This window comes from Ursus americanus, chromosome 6 (genome assembly GCF_024610735.1).
Source record: "Ursus americanus isolate L20-20 chromosome 6, mUrsAme1.1.p, whole genome shotgun sequence".
Lineage (NCBI taxonomy): Eukaryota > Metazoa > Chordata > Mammalia > Carnivora > Ursidae > Ursus > Ursus americanus.
Genome location: NC_142132.1, coordinates 60339163 through 60351339, shown reverse-complemented (window position 1 = coordinate 60351339; position 12177 = coordinate 60339163). Strand labels below are relative to the sequence as shown.

Below are 12177 nucleotides of genomic sequence, written 5' to 3'. Positions count from 1 at the left end.
TATTTATTGACTAAGGGCTAGTGCTGTTTTGCATTTAGTCTGAAGCTTAGAAGAGTTGGGAGTTTAGAGAAAATCCTTTTGGCAAGAGTCTGAAAAGGACTCTATGTTAAAACTTTTTTTTTTAAGTAATCTCTACAGGCAACACGGGGTTTGCACTCATGACTCCGAAGAGTCACATGCTCTACTCACTGAGTCAGCCAGATGCCCCAAGCACTCCATTACTTTTCACTTTTAACCTTGGGTAAATCTAGGATTCAGGATACCTGTGTGTACAACAAAGAAAACTAGGCAGCTGAGAAAACAAGGAGTGCAAAATGTCTTAATCTATTTGGATTCTCTGCCTATGGAACAAATTGAGTCTGAAAATGATGTGCAGATTTGGAATACAGCTAGATGCCAGTGTTTGCAACGTCTAGGGAAATTGTGCAGGCAATAAAATTGAGAAATTTTATACTTAGGAAAGATGTCAACTCTATGAAAATTAACAAAGTACCAAACAAAGAATGATGCTAGCTTCCACTAGCTGTATGAACCTAGATGCCAAGTCACAACTTCCTTAAACTTCACTTTCTTTGCCTATAAAAAATGGCTATCATACATTGTCTCTCCCTTCCTCATATTTCTTCCATCTTCCCCTTTCAGACTTTCATTCTTCTATACTCTCTATCTCTACTTTTACAAATAAACACAAATATTAGATCTAAAAGTTCTTGTAAAGGGGGGGGCAGGTGGGCGAATCGACAATGACACAGAAGAGTCACATGGAAACTAGTATTATGAGAAGCAAAACCTATGAGTAAGCAGAAGAAACCTGTGTGCAGAAAGGACACTGAAGAGGGGAAGAAAGAATATGTGACTTGAGTTCCTGACTTTCTAGTTCCTACTTCCATTCCAAATAAGGTTCAGCTGTACTTTTCTGCTACAGCTATCTCTGACACTGCCTGTTCTATCTTTATAATAACCCCCACTCCTTTTTTATTTAAGCTAGTTTAAGTGGGTTTCTATTTTGCTACCTATGCATTTGTAAGTTAGACTTCTCACAGACTTGTGTGAATTAAATAAATTAATATATGTCCCCTGAAAACATTACACAAAATTAAGATAATAGTCTGTTTTACTCATAAGGATAACATGAGGATTTACTAAAATAATGCACATGGAAATATTTTGAAAATTGTCAAACTTCACAAATATAAAATGGTAACACATTAAGAAATAAAAATTTCAATTTTGAGACTAAAATAATATGGCTATGTTTTAGTAAGAACTTGTAATTGGGTAAGAAGAATAAATAATATCAGGGGGCGCCTGGGTGGCTCAGTCATTAAGTGTCTGCCTTCGGCTCAGGGCGTGATCCCAGAGTCCTGGGATCAAGCCCCACATCAGGCTCCCTACTCCGCTGGGAAGCCTGCTTCTTCCTCTCCCACTCCCCCTGCTTGTGTTCCCTCTCTCACTGGCTATCTCTCTCTCTGTCAAATAAATAAATAAAAATCTAAAAAAAAAAAAAAGAATAAATAATATCAACCTATTCTGATTGGCAAAAAGAAATTAGAAAATCTTTCTCAATGGCAACTAGAGATGGCTTAAGTCTTTTGAATCTGATGTCTACAAGCATAATTTCACATACTTTAAATTCATAACAGCAGTCACAAAAAATTACAAAGAGACTGGCAGATTTTTCAGCATATGATCATAGCAGATTTGGGACCGAGAGAGAATTACTGCAGACTGTGACTTATAAATGTTTTTAATCTGAATATTGCAGAACAGCTCATACTTGGGCCAAATTTCAGTCAAAATAACATGTTCCTGGACTCCATGGATACATTTTCAACACACCAAGTTTTGCAACCAATTTTTACAAATGAAGAACTCCCTTTTTAATACCAGGAGATACACATTTGGGTAAATCAACATACCTGATCTGTAGGATGTTAATAAGCACATTTTATAACTATTTTTGAAATTATGGTGATACAAAAATCAGGTAGGTGGGATATAAAAAAAAAAACTTAAACAATGTAGCACAACACTACTAAATATTAAAACATTATATACCAACTTTAAATTTAAAAAAAGTTTACTTAAATAAGGAAGTACAATGACTATTTTAACTACTGGTTCCCCTTTTCTTGTAGTCCATCCTACTTTCTAGGCTTCAGCTTGGCTCCACTATTGCAAGCTGTCACTTTTGACTAGAAATGGAATAAAGCCAAGCACTACACAATAGCAGTTTCCTGCTCTGGCCTCATCTCCTAGACCACCCCCAGGCCAATGCCTGCCCACAGATGCTGATCCTACCACGCCAATGATCCACCAACAGTCAGTTCACAGCTATGGCTATGATCCTGTATTTTTTAACACTCTTGGCAGAGTGTATATTCCACAATCTCACAGTTCTCATTTTCACTGACTTTATGGCAACAAGGCACCTCTAAATTTCAATCAAATGCTAATATGAATGCAAAATGAAATGGAAAAATAAGATGCATAAAAAACTCAGGGACTAATTGAAAATGTGCTCAACTTCTGTCAAAATATAATTCAGAAACAGATATTGAAAAATAGAGCTCTCTTGGTAAGTACTATTAATACAAACAATTCTGTTATTATAAACCTGTATAATTTTCATTTGCATCTGGCACTGCCTGACTCATTAGTTCTCTTTTTTGAGATAAACCTAGAGTTAGGTCAAATGTCTCTTACCTCTGAGATTAAAATAATTAGTCAGGGATTAACTTGTTAGGTTAATGTTGGTCAGAAATGGTTGTTTTTCCACCTTGAGCAAGTTCACAGAAATATCAGTGTTGAGAAGCAAGTTCAAAGGTCATATAGCCCAGCTCTTATTCCATGCTTAGAGGACTTCCAAAACATAGTACTATATCCACATGGCCTCTCACCAGATCCAAATAAAGAAAAACAATTCGGTAACTTGCTGAATAACTTATGCTTTTTAAGATAAAAATAACTATCAGCAGGGGCACCTGGGTGGCTCAGTCCTTAAGCGTCTGCCTTCGGCTCAGGTCATGATCCCACGGTCTTGGGATCAAACCCCACATCGGGCTCTCTGCTCCTCTGGGAGCCTGCCTCTCCCTCTTCCACTCCCCCTGCTTGTGTTCCCTCTCTCGCTGGCTGTCTCTCTTTCTGTCAAATAAATAAATAAAATCTTAAAAAAAAAAAAAGAAAAGAAAGAAAAAAACTATCAGCAGCAAATGGAAACTTTGACTTTCCCTGTGGAAAAAAGGTAAGTCTTTTGGAGGGCAGTATCACACGAGAGGGTTCTGGATCTTTTCTAATACCATTTTCTTAAAATAATAATTTAAGAAGTCACCAATTGAATCTTACCTAAATAAGCTTCCCTGAAGGGGTGGGTGGGGGAGGAGGGAGCATTGACCATGGCATGTATAGACAGCAAAAAAATTTATCTAGAATCAGCTGTAGAAAAAAATGATAAGAGTTCCAGAGACAACAAATAAGACAGATTTTTAAAAGTAAGAAGTGCAGATGGTGGAAGACAAATATCCAATGGTTATGCATGATAGGAAGAGAAAGGCGTTTCAAATATCTACCAAAAAGGTTTAAGATACCATTTAGAAAAAGAGAAAGTCAGAACCTGTCTAAATAGGTACCTTCTACTGAGCAGTTCGTAGGTAGTTACAGCTCTTCAATATAGCATTTCATTTAATCTTCCTAACAACTCTGACGCAGACAACACCTTTATCTTACACATGAGGAAATCATTTATTTAGAATGCTTGAGACTTTCCCAATGTCACATAGCAAATAGCATGGATTTGATATCATCTCTGCATGAATTGACTTCAAAACTCATGTTCTTAACCATTATGCAATACTGACTCTCTAGAACAAAAGAGTTTAGCAAAGACCCAATCAATTAGCTGCTTCTCATGTATATAATAATCAGATGCCACTGCTATGTAGAAGAATTTACTGTCTTGCTTCAAAGTTCCAATGATTCATTTGGCCTACAAGATAAAAAATTCACTTAATAACTATACTTAGCAATCCTTTTCCTCTTTTATCTGACCCCATAATATTTATGTAGTATGATGTCTACTATTCAAACTCTCTTCTCTAGCTGATATTCTCCTATTTCCTAATATACCTCTGTTCCTCACTGATCATGCTGTTCCTCCTCCCAAATGTCTGACCTTACTCTTATTTTCATCTCCATTTAAATAAATCCCATTCAACTTCTACCTCCTTCATGAGACTTTAACCATTTCAATCTCTGCTGATTTCTTCTTTCTTTGTATTTCTAGTCTTTATATGGATTTTGGCTCCTTAAATCAAGTCTATTTTTAAATATAAGTTCTTGTTCTGAATTATAAAGTCCTTGGGAAAAAATAAGTACTATGACTTAGTATATTAATTTTTTAAACCATTAAGCACCTAGCAGGATGCTGTGCATAGGGAAACCACAGAATTTAAATAACGTTAAATGAATGAAGTCAGTTGGGATGTTTCCAAGGTCAGACATTAAAAAATTTTAAGCGTAAGTCAAAGGGAAGTAGAGTCTAAGCATAAAATTTCCATTTGAAGACTCCCTTCTGGGGAAGAATCAAGTGAGTCAACAGTTAGTGGAACACAAATTAAGAGCTCTAGCCTCTCTTTCTGCTCTGGGCCTGTTTCTCCCTCACTTAACCACACTGCAAAAGCTGTCATTCTTGAGGGTTGGGGGTGTAGGTGTGTTCCACTCCCATATCCTAAAAGGCATGATTCCAGTGTTTCTTATAAATTCCTATAAAAAAGTCTCTTAATAGAAAGTTCAGTTATCATTTAAAAAAATCTAATTTCTTTCTTTAAAACAACAACAGTTTGTTTGGCAAAGCTGGAAGTCAATTTATTTTTTTCTTTTAGTTAATTAAATTAATGGGAAACAGTAATTTGACACCAGGAAGAGAAAAAATCTGAAAGGAATTCTGGGACAGAAACATTTACATAACTATGCTAATAAATCCTGCACCAAGTCAAAATCCCATTTCCTCTACAGGAATGTTAGTCTTAAAATGATATATCTACACCAAATTGAAGTGAAAATAAAGAAAAGTTTAAAAAAATAAGTTTTTTTCTCTACCCACCAAAGCAATACTAACATGAAGTTCTGTCTACTTCCTTCTGTAAACTATTAGTAGCACCACCATAGTACCCTGGGGAATAAATCTGCTTGTAAATGAATGACTACCAACAAGATTTTTAAACTTTTGTCAGTGGATCACTTATGTCAAATATTTAATTCAACAAAATATAACATCTGGCTAGTAACAACCAAACCAGTAGTTAATTGTTCACCTTGGCTGAGTGGGGACTAAATTTCACCTCATACGCATTATCTCATCCTGGTTTTGAAGCAATTCCAAAGTCCACAGGACAATAACAAAAAATTTAGAGGGAAAAAATACAGGTCTCTGCTACACTCCACTCCCGAACTACTGGTAATTTATCCTAGGCAATCATTTGAGCTATTTTTAGTAAACCAGATGTGTTGAGCAACAACTACCTTAGGGATATTCTGAAACCACAGCCAATAAATTTATATCATCAATGATGTAAAACCTGTGGGTCAAAATGGACTGAAACAGGGAAAAAACTTTCTCACCGAGGAATACAGAAATGATAAATACACAAGATTTTATGAAGTCCAGACACATTCATTCACTAAATATTTTGACTCTTCTCTGTTCAAGTCTTTAAGCAATTTTTAGTCCAGGTACTAAGAAAATACTCAGGTTTGCTCCACCTGTTCCCTTTTCCTTCAACCAGGAATTCAGAGCACAGGAGTACTATATCTAATATTAAGTAAAGCAGTTCAATGTCTCTATTCTATGATGATAGAAACTGTAGAATTAATAATCTTATCTCTAAATTTGTATCACTTCATTATAACCCAGAACTTAAAAAAAGGATCATTCCTTCAGGTCTAGGATGATTCTACCTTATGGTAGGGAATATATCTCAAGACTACAATGAATTGAAATATACAGTAAGATAAACATAAGGCGTAAGTTTGAACAAGCACATTCTGCTTCAAGTCTCTAATGGTTTTTTAAACTAGTGCCCTTTGCATTATCCCTTTACTACATTTAAAAACAAAGAGAATTGTGATCTCTAGAAAATACTGGACTAACAAGCCAGACCAACCCAGATTTGTTGGTATGAGTCATGTACAATTTTCAGGTAAGAAATAATCTCTTCTATATCCTCTATGAAGCAACCAACCTGAAAACTGCAGGTGTGCGCATGGCCAGAAGCCAAAATTCAGAACGAGATGATTTCAAAATCATGCTGAAAGGTCAATGTTCATATTTCATTATCAAACTGTTTTTTATATTAACTGGATCAAAACTTCAAGTTTTAATGAAAAGTTTTTTAAAATTTTCTCTAATCATTCTCCAAAGAAAACAAACAATACCACAAAAATCATAGTAATTAAGAAAACTCCGAACTATAAAAAGCCATCTTTCAGAATCAATAATTTGGGTTTTTTTCCCTCTTTCTTCCCAGTCAGTTGAAAGACATAGTAGAATCTGCAGAGTTCCCTCCTACTTCCTCTCTTTTCCCTTCCCCCTCTACTTCAAAGAAAGTTAACTGCAGCCAGGCATGATCAGGAAATCTAAAAGGAGGAAGCAGAAACTCATTTGTGTGCATAAGGAAGGAAAAAACAGAATTAACAATACCATGCTGCTTCACTGACCTAATTAATATACATCGATTATATCATCTATAAGATGTCGGTTTGTTCTTTCTCCTCATTCAACTTTCTTTCCAAAATGCTGAAAACTGTAACAATGATGATTACACCCCAATTTCCCAACTACATGCCACCTAAAAAAGTGACCAGATCAAGTTTAATACATGGCATTTGATGGTCAATGCACTGAAATCGGAGGTAAGTGTAGGATTCAAACCAGTGACCTAAAAGTGAAATCATCTGTATTAATCCTGAGTTAACGGTTTCCTAACCATTGCCTTAACAATGTAATACTATTTGGATATATTAAAAAATAGGGCTGTACAACTTTATTAAGGAAATTAAAGGGAGTATACTACTACAGAACTGCTGAGAACCAAGGAGAGAGATGGTAGGTGGGAATTCCCACCACAAAAACATTTTCTTAGATTCATAGCAAAGCATTTGTGTGAATTTTTAAAAGCTATGTGTACCCATCACTCTATACACAAAGGCCATTTCTAAAGAAGGCTTTCCCCCATCACACCTAAGAAGTCTACAAAAGATAATTAACATCTAGAATCAGAAGAAATTGCCTCATGAAATTTAAAGTGAGAAAAAACAGGGAGAGCATTTTAAAAATGTGTTTAATTTTCCCCGAATTCCCTTTGACTTACATAGGGTTACCCTAAAGTTGAGATATGTCAAGACACTATTTACAAAATCTATGCCAGTAACAGCTGCCATGTTTAAGATGCCAAGGAATTTAATGTACTGTTTGGACAAGTGGTTAGAGAAAAGCATTCTGGGATAAAGCCACTCTAATTACATGAACTCTAAAATTGTTTCCTTTATCAAGAATGTAGCTGTATTTCACAAACTCATTTAAATAAATAAATTTGAAAAACCAGACTGAGCCATCTTAGGTCTCTGGAGTACATTTTCATTCAAAATGTTACAATAGGTGTCTATCATTTACATACTAGAGAAAATATCCTTATATATTTTCTAACCTGATTAATAAGAAACTAAATATATTAAAATACATATTAAAAAGCTCTGTTGTAAACCATCTATTACTTTTAAAACTTCTAAGAAATTCTAAAAGGTATGCTGGATCCCTAAATCAAGTGCTGTTAGTGTAATTCCTTCTGATTTTCTAGAACTGAGAGATCACATTTGTGAAAGCCAAGTAGTTAAAATGTCAAGAGAATCACTTTACCTTTAGAAGACAGAATATTTTTCAGGCCAGAGATCAACCTGCCTATACTAACTGGGCAATACAAATGGCTTACTAACAAAGACAATCATACAATTCACCAAATCAAATAAGACTTTAGCTCTTATGCCTTTATTTTTTAAATAAAATGACAAAACTATAAGAATCTAAAAGCTTAAAATGTAAAACAAAACAAAACAAAAAGCCCTATAAAATGTTAGCACATTCTTTCAATCATTGTAATTTTAATAAACATGTTGTGGAGTTTTAGGCCACCTGGCAAAAGAATTTATTTTTAAAAGTAATTTCTACATAATGATTTCACTTCTCTAAATCAAATCCAAGCTGAAACTTCCAGAGTGCTGCTAATCAGCAACCACAAAATTAAAACATTAAGGATTGGAAGGTTCCTCTGATTTTACCTAGACTCACCCAGTCTAATTCCCAGTAAAAAAGACTGTTAGAAATGAAACAAATTATAAGTCCTATAGTAAGCTAAATGGCATTCACAATTAAAAACAAAACAAAATAAAACCCAAGGGAAAAGCTCTAACACCTCCATTATTAAACTAGGACTTGCTATGAATTTTTAGCTATAAATATTGTAAAGAAAGAACAAAAGCTAACAGTACAAAAATCCAGGCCATTTAATGAAATAAAAAAAATAATGTGAAAGGACAAAAGCACATCTATGTAGACTTCAAAGTAACATTTAACTCAGGGAACTATCATCTCATTTTGGTAGCTCTAATAGACGAGGCACATAACTACTCTAATTCCCTAAGTATTGTAAGTCCACACACAACAAATCATTGCTCATTAACTCAAGCTCTTGTTCTTTCCATGGAAACGATGCCTCTACAAATTATTTTCAGAAAACAGTAACTATTCTGAAATGAAATACGTATACTGACTTTCAGCTCCATTAAAAAAAGAAAGTCAAACTAGTTCACTCATCCTTTCTTTTAATGTAATTACCATACTATTTTAAACACTTTAGTAAAAAGTGCATAGAAGACATTTACTTCAATCTGAAATCCAAATATACAAAGAAAACAAACTTCTGTGTATTTTTACTTCTACCTTAAAAAATGAACCGATAGAACTTCACTAGAAATTTAAAAACTCATTTAGCCTACTATTTTTGATGAGTTTCTTCACATGATTTAAACCTAAAAACCTACTAGAAAGTATTTTTCCAATTAAATGTATTTGTACTTAAACTGTATCTGGGAACTAAAATTTAAAAAAGTGAACAATTAATGACAATCTAAAGGAAACTTCCCACTTAAAAAGAAAAAGAACTACTATTACTGTAAGCATACAGTAAACACTAATCTCATTTAATTACATTAAATGACCCAATTCTTAACCTTTAGAGCTGGAGACAAAGAAAATTTATACTAATATCTAACCAGTTATTTCCTAACGATGAACATTATTTATAATGGCAGTTACTTAATTTTGCTCACTTGTGTATTCCCAGTGTCAAAATGTTGCCTGGTTCATAGCAAGTTCTCAGTACATAAATCTGTTGATTGGATAAATTACCCATTTATCCTATAATCAAAATTTATCGAATGCACTGGGTTCCTTGAACACCTAGATGTTAGCCTGAACTAAATATTTAAAAGAATATCTGAATGTCAGTGACGTTTAAAGATTAGCTAACTTTTAAAAGCAACCTAAAATTTCTTACCTGGTAGGGTTGAAAGGCACTATCTTCAGTTAAAAAATCCAGTTGTTTATCTACAAGGAATTCTACCGCAGTGATTGAACTGGGTATACTTTTTTCAATCAGGGGTTTGAAAGTCTGGTAAGAGAGAAAAAAAATTCATAATGGTTATTTTCTGGGTTTTATACTCAAATATGAAGGGTATATTTGAATACAATGTACAAATGTCATTATTATAATGATTTTAGAATACATTAGTATTTTCATATTATAATCCAAATGCTTTTATCCATACAATAAAATGTTTTATATTAAAAGGAATGAAGTAGATGCATAAGTTGTTTATTTTAAAAAAGAGAATCAAATATACATGTGTATAAAAATTTCTAAGCTAATAAAAGAGAAACTGCTTCTGAAAAAGTCAACTGGGTAGGAGAGCATATTTACCCAACTCTTTTTAAAAAAAATTACTAAGTATTAATCTTTATAAAAACAGAGCAGGTACAATTCACAGAGCTATTTTTTTGCTAGCTCATTCACATCAAGGATTTTAAATGATCAGGATGCATCTGGTCTTTTAACTCCACCCCATGTACTACCCACCCCCGCCCCTGTCCCTGCCCCAAGCACAAATAAAAATCCAGCTGCTTCAGTAAGAGCAGCATGGGGGAAGGGAACAGGAAAAGAGGGAGGTAAGAAGTATTACACAAAACCCCCCTCTCAGTCCAGATCTCTGCTATTTTAAAAATCAAACCAAAAGACAAACCAAAAATGGGGGCTGGGAGGTGGGGATCCATGGCCATGATTATTTTAAAGAAGACTCACTCATCTTTTACATAAAGGAGTATACCCATATCTTGAGGTGGGGTGGGAGTGAGGGAGACAGAAGAGGAAGAGGAAGGAAGGAAACAAAGGTACAATGTACGCAGTTTTTAATTACTGTCACACTTTCGAAGCAGCAGCAGCTTGAATAAAAAGCAAGTGTCACGTCCCTGGTACTTTTCTAAAAACTTAACATATACTGGCTTTACTATAAAAGAATCTAAGTTTGGAAAATGGAATTAACAACCAACTTAGTTTATAAATTACCTATGTAACAGGGAGAAATCTTTCTTGCTACAAACCAACTTGTGTGACCATTTGGATACAAACCAAAGCTTTTGGCACAGACAGTAAAAATCCCCAGGAGATTCAAACCCATTATGTTTCCCCCTTCTCTTATTATGTCTTAAAGAAATCTAACATCTTGGTAATCACAACTAACACGCACTCTGGGGAAAAACTTTTCAAGATCTTTAGTTCAGAGCGGCTCTTAAGGAGTTAATTTCTGTATTTAAGAAATTCCTTTTAAAGCTTTCGATTCATTGAGGAGTCTGTAACAGTGTTTTTGAAAAAGCTAAAAACACATGAGAACAGAGAAGCATTTTAAACATCCCTGATTTCTATACTATACCATGAACTTAGAAATAAGATCTTCTTTCCTAAATTAATATAACATGAAAAAATTCTTACATCCCCGCTTCTCGGTATTTATGATTAGAAAATCTAACCGCAATAAGTTCCTCCTTCCCTAGTCCTAAGGCTAACCTTTTAAGTACTACATATGTATCAGGAGTATTCTTATTTGGGTGAGAAATTACATTTTCAACACAGACATTCCCCCATTACTTAGCTATCTCCTGCAACCACTGCCAACTAGAATTTTCCATTTGCCAAGACTAAATTCCTAAAATTATTTCATAAAATCCTATTACTTTACCTAACAAGTGACTAAAGTTTTCAAGACTCATTTACCTAATTTATACTTTAAAATGTCTACCAGTATGTGATTGACATGACATACGTAATATTTTTCATATTATATATTTGTTTAGTTTTTAGTAAACTAGAAAACACTGGCACCTTTTCAAGAAGACTTGATTTAATCCTTGAACTTTATTCAAATGCTCTATTTCTTCTCAAACGGTACCATGTCAGGTCAACTTGTGAAGGTTAACAAAAAGGTCCACAAAAGCTATTATCCAAGTGGCTAAAGGTACAATTCAATTAAGTAGGATTTGAAAAAGAAGTAAACTCCTGTCTGAGTGCCTCTTTCTTACGCAAATAATACAGGTGGTTTGCATTTCCTATGAGACCTAGTCATTTTATAATATGAAAAACGTTCTTGTGAAGAAAACCTCTCAGAACTCTGCTTTTTAAGGTAGGTCAGAGTTCTAAGGGTAAATTTTAACAGGCCAACTAATCATAATTTAAATTACTTAGTTTAGTTTCTAGGCTAAAATAAAAAAGAATTTCTCATTTTAAAATAACTAATCGAAAGCCACTGGGAGAATTTAGCTATCAGAAATGTTAGAAGATCAGTTTATAAAAGGCTATTTCTGATACAACAATACTTATAATCATGTACAAATGGAGGTCAAGAGTATATCACGCTTCTTAAAATAGTAAATAGGGCCACAACGTGCAAATTTTAAAATGTGCGATTATAATTAAGCTACAAATATGTTCCCAGCAAGTGCTGATAAATACTTTTACACTACTTGTTAAAGAATGTTTCAATATGTATTAAATAAACTCTGAAAAAGTGTGACTG

The 12177-nt window shown here is 34.0% G+C and overlaps 1 protein-coding gene across 7 annotated transcripts in view; it reads right to left on the bottom strand.

Annotated features, from left to right (window-relative positions):
* Positions 1-12177, bottom strand: part of JMJD1C (jumonji domain containing 1C) — a 320195-nt gene that overhangs the window by 77230 nt on the left and 230788 nt on the right. For all 7 annotated transcript variants that reach the window (XM_045783473.2, XM_087863078.1, XM_045783468.2 and 4 more), the window contains one exon: positions 9609-9722. Coding sequence is in view for 3 of the 7 variants with exons in the window: in XM_087863078.1 (XP_087719204.1) it covers positions 9609-9722 (114 nt within the window). In the remaining 4 variants the exon portion in view is untranslated. The remainder of the gene's footprint in view (positions 1-9608; positions 9723-12177) is intronic.